This window comes from Anabrus simplex, chromosome 3 (genome assembly GCF_040414725.1).
Source record: "Anabrus simplex isolate iqAnaSimp1 chromosome 3, ASM4041472v1, whole genome shotgun sequence".
Classification (NCBI taxonomy): Eukaryota; Metazoa; Arthropoda; class Insecta; order Orthoptera; family Tettigoniidae; genus Anabrus; species Anabrus simplex.
Genome location: NC_090267.1, coordinates 303,944,034 through 303,965,504, shown reverse-complemented (window position 1 = coordinate 303,965,504; position 21,471 = coordinate 303,944,034). Strand labels below are relative to the sequence as shown.

The following is a 21,471-nucleotide window of genomic DNA, read 5'->3' as shown; positions in this document are numbered from 1 at the left end:
TACCTTTATTAAGGCCACGGCTGATTCCTTCCCATTCCTAGACCTTTCCTGTCCCATCGTCGCCATAAGACCTGTCTGTGTCGGAGCGACGTAAAGCAACTTAGAAAAAAAAATTTTCATCCCTTCTTCGGGCCACATGTCCTGCCCATTGCTACTTCAAGATTGAAATTATCGTTATGGTAAATTCTATAAATAATTCTAGTTTCATAATTATGAATCTGTGAATTGATAATTACTGATGCGTTTGAGCGGACTAATTTATTTTTAATGTTATATTATCATAATTTATAGAAGCCTTTACGAGGATATTTAGAAATGATAATATATTACAATGGTTATACAAATCTTTAGCAGGTTTGAAAACGAGCAGTTTGAAAATTATTCTTAGTGCTCTCTTCCTAAGGACCTAACTTTCCAAATACAGTGGCGGAAAAAACATACAAACACCATGAAGGGGTTGTGCTAGATTAACGAACGTTGGTAGGCGTGTTTGCACATCTGAAAGATGACGTTGATTCACATTTCCTGCAAATCGCATTAGCGTGGCGTTAGTAGCGGCCGCATGACGTTGCACATCAGGTTTGCTTTAAATATGGGCTGTACTGTGCGAGAGCGTTATTTAACTGTGAAATTGGGCGGAGTGACTGTGGGTGGGTCAAGAATGCCTTTACGACGACGAAGGGGCCAATATCAACAGCTCACTGCGGTTGAACGAGCCCGTATAATAGGGCTACGTGAAGGTGGATTTGCCTTCCGCGCTATTGCGGAACGACGGGAGGAATGTCTCCACTGTGCTTGCATGCTGGCAGCAGTGGTCACGAGAAGGTCCGCTCGCAGGAAGACCGGGCTCAGAAAGTCCGCATGACACCACCGAGACGGAGGACCGCCATATTCGGCGTATGGCTGTGGCGCAGCGGACTGCGTTTGCAGCAGCAATTCGAGCGGCAGTTGGCACCACGGTGACGAAACGAACTGTTCAATATCTTTTACTTGAGGGACAGCTCCGAGCCAGACGCCCTGCAGCGTGCATTCCACTTACTCCAAAGCACCGCCGTCTGCGACTTCAGTGGTGTAAAGCGAGAGCTCATTGGAGGATGGAGTGGAGGTCCGCTGTGTTTTCCGATGAAAGTCGGTTCTGCCTTGGTGCCAGTGATGTCCGTGTGTTGGTTAGAAGGAGGCCAGGTGAGCGCCTGCATTCCACCTGTCTGCGGCGTCGACACATTGGACCTACCGGTACCCCGGGAGTTCTGGTCTGGGGAGCAATTTCCTATGGCAGCAGGAACACACTCGCGGTTATCCCACGCACCCTGACTGCAGATGTGTACGTCCGTCTGGTGATTCGACCTGTTGTGCTACCTTTCATGAACAACATTTTCGGGGTGTTTTCCAACAGGATAATACACGCCGCCCATGCCGCTGTTGTAACTCAACGTGCTCTACAGAGTATCGATATGTTGCCTTGGCCTGCTCGATTCACCGATCTGTCCGCAATCGAGCACTATGGGACATCAATGGACGACAACTCCAGCGTCATCCACAACCGGCATTAACTATCCCTGTATTTAAAGTTAAGAACTTCATTTTGGTCCGTATTGAATCTAGATTTACACTATAAATTGAGGATAATTATGTCCACCTTTTCAATACAAATACAATGTGACGTCATTAACACATCACAAATTTATTACCTTTCAAAAAATTGGGACCGGTTTCGGCATTATTTGTATGCCATCATCAGCCATAGGAAACTTTGTGACAAGGCTTAAGTACAATATTAACATAACATACAACATAAATATTATATAAAAATCGACCATATTCTTACATAATTATTTAAAAAAATTGGTGTAGTCCTTAAAACTTAAGATTAAAATTGGTAGCATATTCTATGCAACATATTATGACTTATTACTTATATACAATTTTTGACTAAAGTTAAAGCTTTGTCAGGTTCTTTAAATATTACAAAATGCTGATTTAGCATCCGGTTAAAAAAAATTCAAAATTTCAAAATTGGCAGAACAAGTGCAACAGGCATGGAACTCCATCCCACAAGCTGACATCTGGCATCTATACGACACAGTGCATGCACGTTTATATGTCTGCATTCAACAGTCGGGCGATTACACCGGTTATTAATGGGCCAGCATGGCACATTTGCGATGGCTTTTCTCGCGCGGATATTAAACTGTAGTCTTGTACCTTTAATCAAATATGTAACCTCGACAAATATATTGCCAAAATGTCCGAATTCTACATTCCTTATTTCATGACGTTTGGATATTTTTTTTCCACCAGCGTAATTCTTCATTTCAGCATGCCCAGATATGTATCATATAAGATATGTGGCTTTCAGTATTGCATAGTAAATATCCCTAATCAATCCACGCGAGCATTTAGATCTCAGTCTACTAATGATACTTATCACAGGGATTATTTATTACTGATAGTCTCCACCTGATACCTCTACGACAAAGTTTCATCTATAATCAGTCCTAAGAATTTAGTATTCTGCACTCTCATTACTCTATGATTGAAGACAACCAGATTAATATCCAAATCTAATGCATATAAATTGAGAGAATGTCTCGGCGTCACAGGATGTGATGGAGCAAAGCTGAAACTAGGTCATTTCCATCGGCGTCAGCTATATTGTCGGTGGTGATTAAAGATCCAAAGAAGATACAAATTACTTGATCCCTTTTCCGAATCTTCCTGTATTTCGTCCTGAAGGATTTGCATCTGGAATTTCATCTATGACAGTATCTGTATTGCACACCGTCTCTACTGCCTTCATTAGCAATAGCTCTTTTGCCTGCAGCGATAAAATATAACAATGTACCAAAATCTCGTCACTTTACGTTAAAAACACAAGTCCAGCACCGTCGAAAAAGAAACGGAAACAGCACAGCTTCTCCATTCTTTGCAGGTGGCTTCCATACATTTGGTCATGTGACTGTGGGTCTGCTCACTGATTGGATGTCTGTCTGTTGAATCTTCAGCCTAGAGTTTGGCTGGATTACGGGGCCAGTTTGGCCGTGCGGTTAGGGGCGCGCACCTGTGAGCTTGGATTCGGGAAATCTTGAATTCGGGAAATACTGGGTTCGAACCCCATTGTCGGCAGCCCTAAAGATGGTTTTCCGTTGTTTCCTAATTTCACACCAGGCAAATTCAGGGGCTGTACCTTAATTAAGGCCAAGGCCAAGGCCGTTTCTTTCCCAATCCTGGGCCTTTCCTATCCCACCGTCTCCAAAAGACCTATCTGTGACGGTGGGACCTAAAGCAGATTGTAAACAAAAGAGTGAAGCTGGTTGGATCCTCAAACATCACCACCAAAGTTTATGCGGAGATATTCCATACAATCTGAAAAGGGTGTCTAAATCAGCCATAGAGAGTATGATGAGGAGTGAGATTTTTACTGTTGCTTTCCTCACTAGGGCAGAAAGGGCTCTAATAATAATAATAATAATAATAATAATAATAATAATAATTAGTAATAATAATTGCTTTACTCGCTCGCCAGGTGCAGGTCTTCTGATTTGTCTCTCGTAGGCGACCTGCGCGCCGTGATGGGGGGATGAAATGATTATGAAGACGGCACATACACCCAGCCCCCGGACCAGCGAAATTAACCGATGATGGTTAAACTCCTGACCCTGACGGGAATCGAACCCGGGACCCCTGTGACCAAAGGCCAGCATGCTAACCATTTAGCCATGGAGCCGGACTTGTCCTCGGATACTCCCGGCACTAAAAGCCATGCACCATTTCATATTTGCTTTACGTCCCACTAACTAATTTTTTACGGTTTTCGGAGACGCTGAGCTGCCGGAAATTTGACCAGCGTGAGTTCCATTACGTGCCAATAAATATACCGACACGAGGCTGACGTATTTGAGCACCTTCAAATACCACCGGACAGAGCAAGGATGGAACCTGCCAAGTTGGGGTAACCATACATGAGACAGAAATGTCGGTGGAAGCTACCTTTTGATCTGGTTTGTGCAATGAGTAGCCGGCCCCATGGTGTAGGGGTAGCGTGCCTGCCTCTTACCCGGAGGCCCCGGGTTCGATTCTCGGCCATGTTAGGGAAATTTTTTTTGCTAGGGGCTTTACGTCGCACCGACACAGATAGGTCTTATGGCGACGATGGGATAGGATAGTCCTAGGAGTTGGAAGGAAGCGGCCGTGGCCTTAGTTAAGGTACAGCCCCAGCATTTGCCTGGTGTGAAAATGGGAAACCACGGAAAACCATCTTCAGGGCTGCCGACAGTGGGATTCGAACACCCTATCTCCCGGATGCAAGCTCACAGCCGCACGCCTCTACGCTCACGGCCAACTCGCCCGGTGTTAGGGAATTTAACCTGGATCTGAGGGCTGGTTGGAGATCCACTCAGCCTACGTGATTAGAATTGAGGAGTTGTCTGATGGTGAGACAACGGCCCCGTTCAGCAAAGAATATCGGCCGAGAGGATTCGTCGTGCTGACCACACGACAGCTCTTAATCTGCAGGCCTTCGGGCTGAGCAGCGGTCGCTTGGTAGGCCAAGGCCCTTCAGGTTAGGTTTGTGCAATGAGTCTGATGCCGTAATGATTGGATGTAGCAGAACACAAAGACTAACACTTCGTCTGCGGTCTGTTCTGACGATCATAAGTGACCTATTTCTCCCTGTCAACCGACGTGATATATCGAAGCAAACAGTAAATCCTATTTAATCCCGGTTGTATAAAGACATCTGACGGGAGATCAATTTAGAACCTAGTTCTGAATATGAACTGAGATTGCGACTTCGTCGCGTTGTACAAAACTGAACTCGGTTTACACATGTGTTGTTCAATTGTATTTGGAGTTCAGAAAAGTGGCTGCTGCAGCTCCGCAAAACAAATGAAATGCGAAATAGCTTTGCCCATTTGACAATACTCAAATGGTGGGATTGACCTGGCCGTGACTATCAACAAATGAAATACGAAATTGCTTTGCCCCTTGGATAATATGCACACGTTGAATTGAGCTGGCCGTGACTGTCGACAAATGAACGTCGTTTGCAGTATGTACTAAAATTTCTTTAACAGGTTTTTTTTTTTTTTTTTTTTTTTTTTGTGCAGCGAACACAAGTGAAGGAAAAACGGATATCCGACTTCCCTCAGTCAACCCTTGTTTTTTTTTTTCTTCTTTTCTGATCCCGATGTTATTATATTTGTGAAACCTAGTGAGTCTTTCATTTTCATGCCTTCGTGGACGTTCTCGTTCTTGTATTAATTCTTTAAAGAATCGATTAGTGTTCAGAAGGAGTGATTGCCCAGTTGCACTAGGCTCGTTTGGTCTTGTGTGGTTTAGTATCACGTCAGGATAAAATATTGCCACATAGAGCCCGTCGCATATCCGTTTTTCCTTTGCGGTATCTGTTACCTTTGACGATATTAAAGGTATTAAATCACACATTTGGTCATGATGCTTTTTTTTAATTTGTTTTACGTCGCACCGGCACTACGTCTTACGGCAACGACGGAATAGGAAAGGCCTAGGAATCGGAAGGGTGCGGCCGTGGCCTTGATTACGTTACAGCCCCAGCATTTTCCTGGTGTGAAAATGGGAAACCACAGAAAACCATCTTCAGGGCTGCCGATAGTGGGGTTCGAACCCACTATCTCCCGGATGCAAGCTCACAGCTGCGCGCCCCTAACCGCACGGCCAACTCGCGCTGTGATAGTGCTTTTATGAACACAGCAGAGCAAATACGTAGCTATCAAAAAAAGGTGAAGCAACTCTGCATGTCAGTTGCTAGCTCATGTTTCATACGTAGCACGAATCGAACAGGGCAGTCCCCAGCTGGCAAATGAAGCACGTTTGAATAAGTTACATTTTCTCGAAAGGTGCGTGGATCGATTTTCGGAATAATCACAGTGCTGAACTTGTAATGTTTATAAATTTAAGGCTAGGTGTAGAAAACAGTGTAGTTCCATTTTAAGAACAAAGTTGATAGCATTATCTCAGAGGATATTGACGCCATTCTATCTTGAACGTTCCATATGATATTGAGATGAATCACTTAGCTGAATAACCCTCTATATCCCAGTAATCAGACATCTGTAAAACATGAACGAGGTAATGTAATATCGTAAGCAATTCATAGAGATTATGTTGTAGAATTATGTTTCACTGCAAATAATAAGAAGCGTAGTATGGCTTATATACTGTATGTGCTACTACTATAGCTCACAATGTATTAGGTTAGCCTTTGTGCATTTTCTAATGATTTACCGTAACAACACAGGTAATATTATGTTCACAATCAGCTATTTTAGTATCTCGAACAGAAAACATCTCCTTGAACTGAGATCAAAGAGTTTATCGGAAAAATTTCTCCAGTCAAAGTTAATCCTAGTTTAGTGTGAATTGATCTCAGATTAACGTTTATACAACGCAAAAATCCGAAATTAGCGTGAACTGAGATCAAATTCGTCTCTGATCTAAGGTCAAATAGTTTATCCAACTGGCACTTCGAGAAATATTGTTTGTACGTTTCAATGGAATTCCTTCATTTCGAGGTTGAATTTATGATTTACAAGTTTAATTTTGCAATAGTATAGTTAATATTAGAAAAACCGCGGACTTAGAGAAGACGATTATATAACAACAAAAGTAGTCGTATCTTTGTAAGTTACGTCCTCTTTGGTGTAGATTTCTTCTCGTTCAGGTTTGTATAATCCTGTGTTAATCTAAGATTACTAGAAATTAAAGTTAAGAAAATTAAATGGGAGGATAAGTTTATTTTACTGGTATTTGATGAAATTTCCATGAAGTCATCATTTTCATATGATCTTCCAAAGGATTGAGTGGAGGGCTATGAGGATTTTGGTGTAGATACTCCTGCACCGACAATCACAACTCTCATCTGCCAACTATGTAACCAGGCTATGGTATTCATGATTAAAGGTTTGTACCTCAGTTACACACAAATAATTGGGTATTTCCTAACACACAAAGCTATGGCAGGACATTACATCAAAGAATTGGTACTGTTTACTGTCAGTCAACTTCAGGCAATAGGATTAGCCCCTAAAACAGTTGCGTGTGTTAGAGGGAGTAATAATATGAATGTGAGTAAACTGTTAGGTGTGACTGCAGAGAAGCCACTCATTGAGCTAAATGATGAGCAAATTAATTTTTCACGGTCCACCTCACTTAATAAACTCAGTGAGAAACAATCTGAAAAAGTATGCATTTGTTTCCAGAGGTAAAGTATGCAGTTGGTCCCACATAACAGAATTTTACAACAATGACTCAGCAAGGATTCCAAAGTTGGCCGCAAAGTTAACAAAGAAATGTATCACACTTCCCCTATTTTCAAATATGAGGTTATGTTTAGCCACCAGGGTCCTCAACCATTCTGTAGCTCTGGAATTCTGTTTCATATATCATTCAATTCTTTACAATCAAATGCTGCAAACGCGGTAGAGTTTATAAAAATGCGTGATACATTGTCTGATATTTTTAATTATTCCACTCTCAAAGAACTCAAAGTGTTGAATAACCTCAAAGGCAATCCTTTTTTGAATACAGCGTTGGATAGGCAATACTTCCGCACTGAAACTATTGTGGTTAGATTTACTCAAAAATTATTCTTTCCATTATTTGCTAACAAGGAGGATCACATGGAACTGAATTTAAAACTTTTTTTGATCATTAGAGCAAAATGAGGTAGCATTGCAACCCCAGATGCAACAAAATTTCGCAATACTATGAGATGTAATGGTAAATTCATTGCTCTGTGGTTCTGATGATAGTAATTGTGAATCTGATGTTGCAAACTTTCTATTGACTCATAATGACGTGATGAAGTGCAATTTTGAAGCTAATGTCACTAAATAACGTGAGTTAAGTGATCAGGTAAATGATTATGACTATGATATAATACAGGAAAATGCAGACCAATATGCCATGGGCTGGGCATGTAGCAGTTTTCCCCATGCCGAGTGTAGGGATGTATTGCCATCTTAGGATAATGATTATAGCATGGGAAATTTGCACATATAAATGAGGAAGTATGATATTCTAAAATGATGTCTCCAAATATGTGTGGGGAAAGTTGTTTGCCAAAATATCAGGACCATTTTAACATATCTTTGTCAGATTTGTTGAAAAGCGCACATGGAATTAGAAGCAAATTAGCTGACAGATTTTTATCAATGAATGAATATAGTGGATCCCTCGCTGCGAGCTAGCTATAGCGACGCATCAAGTAGGCCGTGACGATACAAACGTCTTAAAATCTGTACTTCGTTCGGTTTTCGAAGTTGAATTCTGTAGTTTCAATAGCTCGTTATGTTACAGTTCATCTGGAGCCGCTAGATGGCAGTACAACGCGCAGTCGCCGCTGCTCAGCGTGGTGAGGAGATATTCCACTATTTTGGTAAGGAACTAGCGGTAATAGATAATAAGTTCTGCAAAATAATAATGGGGCTACCTGAATGTACAGTTAATAGTGGCGTTATAACTGTATGTGAAGGAGGTAAACAAGCAGGTATAGACAAAAGGAAGTAACTAATTCTCCGTTAAGAAAGAAAGAAAGAAAGACTTATGAATATAAAAGTAAGAGGTATATTTTGATGGCTAAGGGTTGTCTATAAGAATAAGGATATAGGAGAGAGAAATCAAGAAAATTGTTGTATGCTATATGGAGAATTAATGGAGGATGCACATCTGTTGAGAGTATGTAGGGAAACAGGCTCACTCAGGAGCAAATACATGGGTAGTCAATGGAAAGAAATAACAGAAAGTGAGAAAGAATTTTATATAATTATGAAATGAATATACAAAGAATAGATCGCACTGGGTAGGACATCAAAACGTCTCGATATAGTAAAAAAAAAATGTGGCAATAGAAAATAAAAGTTAGAAAACAAAAAGTGAACTTTTATTATTATGATTGTATTGTCGGTGTCGATCTCATTTTTCTTAAGATAATCATTTGTTTAATTGCATGTGAATTTGCTTAGGTTACAATAGATGTAACGTTCCTTCCTCAGCTCCTGGAGTTCAGTAGCTGTAGGCTGACACCATTCATTCATTTGCTCATTCATTCATTCATTCATTCATTCATTCATTCATTCATTCATTCATTCATTCATCCATTCATCCATTCATTAATATGGGCTCTCTCTCCAGTTGGTGGTTATCCGTGACTGGGAGAGGGAGTTTTGTTTTTCTTTCATGCTTGCATCCAGTTCATTAATTAATTAATAGTTCATCATTCATTCATTCATCCTTATGTTTTAAACTTCACGTGAATTTAATTAGGTTACAATAAATGTAATGTCCCTTCCTCAGCTGCTGGGGTTCCGTAACTGTAGGTTGACGCCATTCAATTCATTCTATCATTCAATAATGAATACTCTCTCCCCAGTTGGTTATCCGTGACTGCGAAAGTAGTATTTATTCATTCATGCATAAATACAATTCAATCATGCAATAATATTCATTCATTCATTCATTCATTCATTCATTCATTCATTCAGTCAGTCAGTCAGTCAGTCGGTCAGTTCATTCATAACGTCTATTGTAAGTCGAGGAAAACTCTGTTCAGATGAATAAGTACTTACACTAATAGTCTACAACTTAATAAAAGCAAATTAAATGGCGTATGTTCCTTTTTAGTGCCGGGAGTGTCCGAGGACAAGTTCGGCTCGCCAGATGCAAGTCTTTTGATTTGACGCCCGTATGCGACCTACGCGTCGTGATGAGGACGAAATGGTGATGAAGATAATACATATACCTGTGCCAGCGGAATTAACCAATTATGGTTAAAATTCCCGACACTGCCGACAATCGAGCCCGAGGCCCCTGTAACCAAAGGCCAGAAAGCTAAACATTTAGTCATGGAGCCGGGCAATGAGGGTGAGACTGTATAACACTGTTAATGGCTAAAACAAAAATAAATAACATTTTAAAAACTATCGTACACTTTAGAGATAGAGTGTAAATAGTGAATGCGCCCGGCTAATGGTTAATGTGCTGGCCTTTGGTCACAGCGGTCCCGTCTGTGTCGGCTTCATCATCATTTCATCCTCATCACGATCCGCAGGTCGCCAACGGGAGTCAAATCAAAAGACCTACACCTGGCGAGCCAAACATGTCCTCGGACACTTCCGGCACTAAAAGCCATACGTCGTTTCATTTTTTTCAATAGTGATTGCAACAAGAAAATCATGCATGTATCAAAAATAATTGGGATTACAAAAAATGACCCCTCTTTCCAGTTCCAGGAGATCCGGAGCTAGGGGATGGGAATATTCTACTCTATTTTATTCTGTTCTGTTATGTTATATTCTACCAATCAGACCACCTGAGATATGTGTGATAGGCTTAACTTTAAATACAGTTCCGTGGGAAAGCTAAGTAACACTTTAAAAGTCGAGATATATTTACATACAGTCTTGGAAGTTTGATACCGAGGAAAAATAGGATTTAACATAATATAATTCAATCTTTTTTGCCTTTGCTGGCGAGTTGTAGTGTTCACAGTGCACTATGTCTTCTGGTATGGGCTAGAATAAATTTGTTACTTTCATTGACCTGTCTCCGTCTCATCCTTGGCTTTCACAATATGAAAGTGACTGGGGTATTAGGGATGCTAGTAATAATAATAATAATAATCGTATGGTCTCAGCTACCGTGTGCAGACATTTCGATTTGACGCCATCTGGCTGTCTGCTCGTCAATTTCGACGTTCCGTTTTACTCTAGGTCCGCTAGATGGCAGACAGAGTAAACCGGATCTCTCTTGGGCGTCTATGGCTGAGATTTAATTAATTTTGTCGGGTAAATACCAAATGTATCACCAGAGATCTTTTACATGCTAGTAATACCATTTCTTATACAGCCAGTCCCTGTTATGAATGGTGTAAAAATATCGCTCATGGGATTGGTTGGTGCATGAATTTCAGTGGGCTTGGTAGAATGATATGTAATAGCAACTTCTGGCTCGGTGAGGAAAGCAACGGGTGCTACCTCACTCCTTATTTCGCTATTATGCCTCTTCAGTGACGCCTAGGCTATCTATGACAGGTGTTGGTGGAGCTGTGGAGGATCAAACCAGCCTTCGCGCTGAATACGCAACATAAAGGAATATCAATACATTTTACATTTTAAATTGAACAAGAAACATTACATTCCAAAACAAATGAAAAGGCTTTCAAGGCACTGCAATAAAGTTCAAATGCATGCAGAATTAACTTCTTTATTCTCCTCCACGTGTGGCACTGAAATGTATAACGAGACTGTTCTACAAATTGTAAGATGAGGAATACCTCCGACTGACACTTAGTAAATATTATTGTTTCTTTTCCTACTTAGTACTGTAAATGTACAGTTAGGGCTGCAACCAAACCACCCAAATATGACTAAAATACGACGCTTTTACCAAAAACAAATTATGGCCTAATATCAAAGTAAGACCGAAATGCATATTTATATGTCATATAGAAAACACTTATTTGTGACAAGAATCACCGTAGCTGCAGGAAAAACCAGTTAGAGCCAAAAATATCTGCATCCTATTCATCAGTATTATACTTCCTCTTAAAACAATAACCACCACCACCGCCACCATTGATCAGCATTAAATTTAAGGAATTAATGTATGCACTTTTGAATAAATTACTTCCAATGTTATACAACCTATTCTTCAACTCACCTTTCTTCATTAACCTGAGGGGTGCTCATGCAACCTCACCACGCCTCTGCGGTGCCCATGGTGGGATGTGTCTGAATTCAAAAACTCCTTGTACACGCGAGCACAGTAATGGTGTCCCGGTATAAACAAAGCATGGTATACCCCCACCTCCACGCTTAACGTATTGCTGCAGGTAGACAGCCCTCTACAAGACTATTGTGATTGAAATGGGCACAGTGGTGGGTGTATAGCAATACACACACTGTGCCTTCAGCACTGCCCGTTCACTCCCTCCCCTCCATTTCGGTACTGGAGTGGCCTTGGACACTACCCCTCCACTCCCTCTCCTCCTTTTCTGTACTGGAGTGCGGCAGTGTTGACTGTTTACGTCGGGACACCATTTCTGTGCTTGCATGTACAGGTTGATGCGCTTCTACACTGCCTGGCTATCTAATGATAGTATAACGTTGGTTGTTGACGTTCTAGGAAGGTTTAAATAGGGCAAAGGTAATAAGAAAACACAATACAATAATAAATGCTATTTCGAAAGAAATTTATTTATTTTGGAATAATGTTATACATTCTTAGACTCGATCAGGTGTAAATACGAGTACTTATCGAGCAAGGTAGAGAATGTACTGTACCTTTCCACTTAAAATATATCTTATATCAATTCTCTATTAACATACCCTCGCATAGTGTATTTAACTTCATTCATAGGATGGTATTAATTTTGTTTGACTTATTTACCAACAGTATGTGGGACATATTAAAAATATATTACCTATAGCAATTTAATTTATCGTTAAATGTTTACATACAGTAAGAAATTAAAACTTTTGAAAAAGCACACTTCATTTTCAGTATTTTATGTTGTACCTAGCCCGTTTCTTGCACTGTACGTCAAAATAAGAAGCAATCAAATATTTCGTAAAACTCTCATATTTCAGATAATTCTCTTGAATAAAATACTAATAATAAACACAGAAATAATAATAATAATAATAATAATAATAATAATAATAATAATAATAATAATAATAATAGGTTTAAACGGCCGGTGTCATTATTATATAATTCTTCTTCTGCTGTGGAATTTATACAATCTTGTCAGACGTTTTACCCATACTATGATGTGGCATTTTCATTGAATATGTGAGGATGGTAGTAGGAATAGGGAAAGATGAATACTGTAGAAAATGTTGGTGGGGTGAACGAAAGCTGGGGAGCACTTCGTGAGGACGTATGCAAACGGAATATTCAAGTAGGTGACTTCAGGCCAACTCTTGTTGTTGTACTCTGATTTTACTAGTTGAATTACTAGCCAACATTTCACAGCATTTTCTCTCCTCAGTATGGTGAGAAAGGTAACAGAAAGGAATAATCACACCAATAATTTCAACCAGGATTGCAACTGCAAACTTTTCTAATCTCGGCTGCCATTGATAACGCGAACAAAACAACTAGACATGACTAGATGTCATATACTGAAAGCTTACGTATACATTTCTGCATACGTCTTCACCAAGCTTCCCCTCCATTCCAACACCCATCGTCGTATGTAATACTTCTTCCCCCGTATATCTACTTCAGTCCATCATTGTCCTAAAATACTACATCGTAGCATGGGTGACCCATTCGACAGTTTAAGTAAAGTGAAGTGGTCCACGCAGGAAAGAAAAGTATTTAATAATTATAATAGATGTAAGCTTCTAAATTCCAATATTCTTGAAAATGTTCATTATAATGCCCTCAAATATTCTTTGTATGCCTCTGTTACCTGCCAATCCAGAATATTTATTTTCCTTATTTTGGGTAAACATAAATACGTTCTCCTTTGAAATGAACTAAAATTAAATGACCTGATTGTTCCCTGCTAATGATAAAATAATAATTTACAAAAATAAGGTGAATTATCACCGTTTAAATAAATGTTCCACCACTCTCTTTGAAACTGAGATCATGTGATTACTGAATTTAAAATGTGTATCGGAAAGTTTTGTGTGTGTTATAGGAAACACGCAGTATTGTGAAATAATTGTCCTTTTCAAAACCTCTTGAATGGTTGATGTGGAAAATCAGCATAAAACCTCTACACTTCCTTAAACAACTGACCATATTAAAAGTGTCTTATGTTGTAACTGATAGGCCAGTATGATGTTGGATATGATATTCGATCCATCATTACTGTTTTACAAGTGGACAAGTAACTGAAGTACCTCATTTTGACTAGCATAATATAAATCAGGGATACATAGAAGATATGGGGTATTGGACAACCATGGCAGCTCTGGTATAGATTAAATGTTTGCATCATAACACAATCATATTTTATTTCTATACACATTTTATACATTGCTCTTATCGAGTCAATTTGTAAGAAATAGTCAAACTATTTAGAAAGTAATCGAGGTCAAGCACCTCTCAGGAATTCACATAGTTTATATATCTTTCAAATAAATTATTGGCCTCTTTCCATTTCTTACGTACAATAGAAAGACATGAGAGAGCGATTTTAACGTTCTGCACGTTTTCCAATACCAAAGTCATACATAGGGATGCGTTTACCCAAGCCAAACCCGTAAGGACGGCGAGCAAACCTTGCAAACTCATCGTTAATACTCTCCTTATCGTCATCAGCGTCAGTCTCAAAATCATACCCGACACCCGTTCCTTTCCCCAGGCCAAAGTCGTAATGCAGGCTCCTCTTCACGGCATGTTTTCCATTGTTGTTCTGGTTGTGGGATTGCTCCTCATCCTTTGTGACGTCATCTGCACTGTCAGATTCGTCATGCCGGTGTCTCCTCTCCTGAGCGTCATTTATTTCGTTCTTGACTGCTTCCAGCTCCTTCGGTTTGATTTCCCTTTTGCCAAGTCCGAAAGCAAACCGATGTTCAGGAACTCGCTTTGCTTCTTCTAGAACATCATCGTCATCTTCCATTTCTGCAGATGCTCGCTTTCCAAGTCCGAAGTTGAATCTGCTGCCTGACATCCTTCCATCATAATTTGGTCGTTTTCCCAAACCAAAGGCATAGAGACGACCATCAGCCCGCTTTCCCAAGCCGAAGCTGTACATGTTGTGGCCACCACGTTTACCCAGACCAAAGCTGTACATTGAGGGCCCAGCTCGTTTCCCAAGTCCAAAACTGTATGGGCGAGCTCGTTTGCCAAGACCGAAGGAGTATAGTCTGTCCCTCTTATCCATCCCATCTGTCACGTCGTCAAGAGGTTCCTCACCGCTGGATATTTCTTCATCCGATTCAGGATAGAAATATTCCTCATCTTCATCTGAAATACGCTTTCCCAGCCCAAAGGAGAATCTCCTTCCTTCCCCACCAGCCCGTTTCCCCAGTCCGAAGCCGTACAGTTTCCCCCCTGATCTCTTCCCCAGGCCAAAGTTGTAAACTGGGAGACGTTTGTACTCTGACACATAGCTGTATGCTCTCTTCCCCACATCGAAATCATAGAGTCGCCTGTAGAACTCAAGATCAGAAGCATCGGGGCTGGTGCCTTCGTCAAGATGGTTCAGAAGAGCGGGAGCATTGTCTCCGGATCCAGCAGGTACTGTGGCTGAGTCTTGAGGCACGTTACCGCAACATACAGTGACAGCGAAAGCCAGGAGTAGAACTTGTTGATAAGGGCTGAAGCGCATCGTGCCTGGAACATAACAAAACAATCCATTGTTAGACACGTATGTACTAACGAAGAAGAGGTTTCAAATATTACAATGTCACACAAGATATACGTTATATACGGTACATAGAAAAGGAACACGACATAGTATAAACAGTATGGAGCAGGATTTATCATCCTGAGCAGTAAATTTGAAATCTAGTGATCCATATTAAAATCGCTTCAACTGATTAAGTGTACAGAGAATGGTACGACAAAAAGAACGAACAAGAACCAACACGAGAACACTAAAGTACAACGATGATTTCCGCATCTAGTACGTTGTCGTCCCAGATAGATGGGCTCTCTCCTCATCAATCTACGTTCTTCTGCATCCACTACTTCGCAGCCTCCGACTAGCTCTTTCTTCTTCCAGCTTCATCAGGAGGGCGGGCTTCAACGCTCCTTGGCATGATTGATATTCATTCGTGATAGCGAAGTGTAGGATAAGAAAACGGGATAAAAGTGTCATATAGATGAACAAAGATATCAAAAGACTAGAACTACAGGACAGCACAGAAGGAGTGAAGTAGCTCAGTGCTCAACGTTAGTGATTAAAAAAGTGAAACAATTGATATACCATTAAAATTAGTGATATTGATATTTATCATCCTGAGAGATATTCCCGAAAATCTCAGTGGCATGAAGGTTGGGAGACTATGTTGAAGACACCTCCACTTTGACAGGCTGAAAACCAAATTGCCAACAATTTCGACATGAACAAACAGGAATGGAAAATATTCTCATCTTCGGAACTTCGTCAAACCTTGCATTAAATAACATTTTTCTGTTTTTCATCTACCTAGGAGAGCCTGGTCAACACTTAACCGCATACTTCATTTACCTGCGATTTATCACATATGGGTTTTCTGTTTACATCATTTGGTTGTTAGAGGTCACCATAGTAAATTATTTCATTCTATTCAATCTTCATAGAGGACATCTCAGTGATGCGAGACACTTGAAATTACGAAATCAGTGCCGGACTATCAGTTCAGATATCAGTCTGGTAGTGTTATTGATCCACTAAACTGTACCGTTGCTAGACACGTCCTTGCATTTCAAGGCCCATTATAAACCCATAACAATTACATTCACACTAAAACGTATTATTATTATTATTATTATTATTATTATTATTATTATTATTATTATTATTATTATTATTATTATTATTATGCTACGTACAATATTACCGTATTGTTACGTGCCACCCCCATAGTAGCCCCTTTCGTTACTTCCAAGAAGGGGCTAGTGACTCACACGACCTGGGATCTCCTAGCCGGCTTGTAGAGTGGGGCTGGCCTTTCCGTCTATTGTTCTCGTCGGCCGGCTTACCTGTGAGTTTCTTGGAGATTCTGCGGAAATGTTCTGATTCTAGTCACCTCACGAAAATTCTGGCTCAAATCACCCGAGCTATAAAAACGGAGACTAGCCGCGGACAGGCAGTCAGAGTGGGGCTCCGTGCTCCGTGGTGGAGTCGGTGTGAGACTCTAGTGTGTTGGGGTTCGGTGGCTGGGCTGAGGGCGACAGTGGTGTTGGCTGTCGCTAGTGTCCCACCGAGGTCTGAACAAGAGACCAGTGAGTAGATGGGCTGGAAGCAACGGAGCGGAAGGCCTGTACTACCTGAGAGTACTGTGTACTTGTGTATTTCTGTAGACTGAGGTTCTCCGTGAGTCAGCGAGGATAAATGGACCTGTTGTCCGACTCGGTGGCTGAACGGTCAGCGTACTGGCCTTCGGTTCAGAGGGTCCCGGGTTCGATTCCGGGCCGAGTCGGGGATTTTAACCTTAATTGGTTAATTCCAATGGCACGGGGGCTGGGTGTATGTGTTGTCTTCATCATCATTTCATCCTCATCACGACGCGCAGGTCGCCTACGGGAGTCAAATAGAAAGACCTGTACCTGGCGAGCCGAACCCGTCCTGGGATATCCCGGCACTAAAAGCCATACGACATTTCAATAGACCTGTTTTAGTGTTCGCTGTGGTGAGTATCGTCCTGTTTCTGAATGCTGTTGAGCTGTATAGTTGTTCGCTGCATGCGACTGTGTGAATTACTGGACTGTCTGTGGAGTCGAACCAACGAACAGTCATCGTGTGTCGAGTGGCCAGTAGCCGTGTGTTCAGGTCTAGCTGTCTACACACAGCTGCTGTATGAGGTACTGGCCTTGGGGGACATGAAAATAAGGTTTAAGCGTCCGCAGGTATAGCAACTGGCTGGACCACCTGTTGCTCCATAAGGAAGAGCCATTTTTAAATACTGTAGACAGTAATTAGTAAGTGGTGTATTCGTAACTGGTTAGAATTATGCGTGATTATACATGTGTGTGTGTGTGTGTGTGTGTGTGTGTGTGTGTGTGTGTGTGTGTGTGTGCATTTATTAGGTCATCCGGAAATAAATTAGAGTAATGAAACCGATAGAGTTTTTCATTCGTAAGAGTATGTTTTATTATGTTAGTAGCTTCACACAATTCAGACAGGCTTTTTTGAAGTGATAGGAAAGGGCTAAGATCGGGAAGGAAGTGGCGGTAGCCTTAGCCTAACTAAGATATTTTTTCAGGTGTTAAAGTGGGGAAACTACAGAAAATATTAATATATGTATATATTGCACCCGTCCACCTCCCGAGTCCCAGACTAGCATTTATCTCAGGGGTGTCGGTTCATTATTTAAATCATCAAATATAAATATAACGGCATAATAGAACATGGGGATGAACGGAGCAACATAAAATAAAGAGGGGGAAGGCTCGATTGTAACTTGAATTTAAGGACTCCATGATAGGACTAGGAAGTGACTATTACTTTAAAAAGGGCACTATCTAACTACAATAAAAAGATTATGAGAGTGGTTTCCTTTGAAATAATTTGCCAGAAGGAGCGGTTTATTACGCCATTTGACGTATAAAACTTTGATACACGTGGCAACAATATTTGAATTTACACACATGTTACATATATAAATCACTTGCCATACCGCAAGTGGTATCAATATCTTGCTGCGTTGCTTCTGAAATAAAATGACATTTTGGAGGTATAATTTACGGATCGATTCCATTTGAATCGAACCGTCACTCAAAGATATAGCTTCCTTCTATCGGGAGCCCGAGCATAACCCATGTTACGGTCGGCTTCCCGATTTAACTAAGATGATGTACTCCGGCTATATACATTTTTCCGAGACCGGTACTCGGACTGGGTAATGTTTCTCGTGAAGTGCGAAAACTGGATTCCACGGACAGTTCCTATCTTACGATATCCAGCTGATGCCATACCAATGAATTAGCATTTACATTTTATTTACATGTGATCTGAATTGTCCCCAGTTAGCCTCAGTAGACTACTGCCACAGATGAGATAACGAGAAGCGGTGGGAAATACCGTGGCCAATGACCCCCCTCGCATCGCGAGCGAAGTAAACAAACACGCAAGTATGACTGTCACATCGTCCCGTACGGAAACCGTACAATAACGCGGTAAAAAAAAATGATTCTAATATTATCACTCTCATTATTCAACATACTAATAGAGGGATATCGTCACCAAATAATTTAATTCACGATATTATCATCCTCGAAATTATTATTATTATTATTATTATTATTATTATTATTATTATTATTATTATTATTATTATTATTATTCAACGGTGTCTGGCACTGTCACGTTTGATTAATATCGTCATTATTATGCGGGATGCAAACACCAAGTGGTTATTACTGTTATTATTATTATATCCCTCTCGTGGTTATTATTATTATTAATGAATAGGTGACTCAAGATATTATTATATTTCACGTCACTTAAGAGGTTATTATTATTAATAGACCGGTCACTTCCGCCAAATTATATATATTAAGATATCGGTGCAATTACAAATTAATTCACTGATCAACCAACGACCTCATTACAGTTATTATTATGACAATTATTATTAATCCGACCGCGGTGATTTAACATCGTCCTTACATTGTTATTATTATCGGTTGCATATTCTCAATTAGATTCCCGTTTAACATCGTTATCAACGCTCAATTAATTAAGGCGGTCCAATCCTTTATCTGCAATATTTATTATTATTATTATCACGACATCATGATTGTCCTCACTCGTTATTACAATGAATACAATATACGACCATTTCTGTGGAATCTGAACTCTCATTATCCTTAGATCCGTTGTATCTCAACGAACAGCTGTGCAGTCTATTTATTTCGTACATGCTGTCACGGGTTCGAATTCTACCCGCTGCGTAACTCAGTATTTCTCTGTGACACTGCCCGTACATTTTACACTCATATCAATATCCTAAGTGTCTCTCGTACGGAATTTATTTTCCTCTCTATCTCAATATTCCTTGATTCATTTATTTATTCCTCACAGAATTATCAACTGACTTATTTATTCATTTCGGACATCGTACGACCTTTTATTATCTGACTGCAAATTCTTTCACATTTTCTATCTCATTTGGATCTATGCTTTAGTTCATTCTCCACAAATAATCGTAACATCTTGAAATTATATTTACCAAAATTTGACAATCATGGTCTCGTAATATTAGCACTACATGTTCCGGCTAATGAATCGCAACTTCAAAACGCGACATTTATACGTAAAAAAATATTGGACCGTAATTTAAACCACACGTTCATTAACATGTACGGATTATTAACACCGATCTACATTTCAATATTATTAATCGATCAAATTAAGTTATCACGCACTTTAATTCCGAATAAAAAAAAAAACGACATCCCGTCATTAAATGATTCCCAATAAACTCAACACTTGATCACATAAATTATTATTATCTCCAAATCATATTTAAAAAAGAAATATCTTCACAAAAAAAGTAGTTATATTATTTATTTATTATTATTATTATTATTATTTAAAAAAATAATATTTTCGCCTGTAACTCGGTAGTCCACCCGTAATATGTTTAACGCATAACCCCTTTTACAAAGTCGATTTATTCTGGCACTAAACACTCCAGATATGATTTACTTGGAAATTATTATATTAATCGCATCTCACAAATTTAACAACTTCACTTTGAAAATATGACCATATTAATTTCAACAAAACACACTTGGTATGGCGAAGCTGGATTTTCCTTCCATGTCATTAAATGGCTCGTTAAAATGGCAAAACATAAAAGCACATATCGGGTCTTATTTAACTAGCATAATCAAAATCAAATGTAAAGAAAATTATCGACTACAAAGAAAATATGAATGCATGCATGACTTAACGTACTACACTATATATACAAATTTACATCTCCAACAAACTGAATACATAAAAGACCCGATTATTTACATTATTATGATTTACTACTGTCCGTGCTACAAATTTAGGATGGGGTCGTTAAGCGACCCATCTTGTTACAGAAGGTAACCAAGTATAATCAAATTATTCCCATTTTTCCCATCACGATAACATTTCCCAAATATATTTTACAGTTTAGTACTCATCTTAGTTATCGGTATTCCATTGCAGCTTTGCAGACGAGAGGCTTCATCCAGCCCCTCTCTGCGTTTTACTCCTCCATCCTTGATGGCGTAGTTTCACAAAAGATTTCCTGGCACATTATTATTTTACACTCATATCTTGCTTACCACAAACCTTCACCATTTACTACGTTAACACTGTATACTTTAATTTGGATACAACAAATTTCTATCCTAGACCCAAGAATTTAATATATTTACACTGTTTAATCTTCGTCCACCTACCGCACAATGGACCTGGACACGTACGACGAGGTGTCAACTATTTCGCCCGTCGCGATACGCCCGATTTATACGGCATTCTTGACGTGTTCATTACATCGGTTCGGTATAGCTAAGTACAGGCTACTACTTCCTTAAAGTACTGTTCGTCACACAGTCTATTATGTACGTACTTATGGTGATATATTTTATACTACTCTCTTGCAGGGTAATTACTTTACATCACTGATATTCACAAAGGACAAACACTGTCCTACGTTAACTATTTCCAGATTTAACATGTTGCTTGAGCGCGATCACACTTTACAAACACTGGCGGATGCTCGCGCCATTAAATGACTGTACGTCCGTAGAATTCTAAGTTACCGGCGACCAACAGTTCAACTCCCG

General features: G+C 39.9%; 1 protein-coding gene across 2 annotated transcripts in view; it reads right to left on the bottom strand.

Annotated features, from left to right (window-relative positions):
• Positions 1-13,980: 13,980 nt before the first annotated feature.
• AstA (allatostatin A) overlaps positions 13,981-21,471 on the bottom strand; it is a 219,637-nt gene continuing 212,146 nt past the window's right edge. For both annotated transcript variants that reach the window (XM_067144390.2, XM_067144389.2), the window contains exon 2: positions 13,981-15,330. In XM_067144390.2, coding sequence (XP_067000491.2) covers positions 14,189-15,330 — 1,142 coding nt within the window. In that variant the 3' untranslated portion in view covers positions 13,981-14,188. The remainder of the gene's footprint in view (positions 15,331-21,471) is intronic.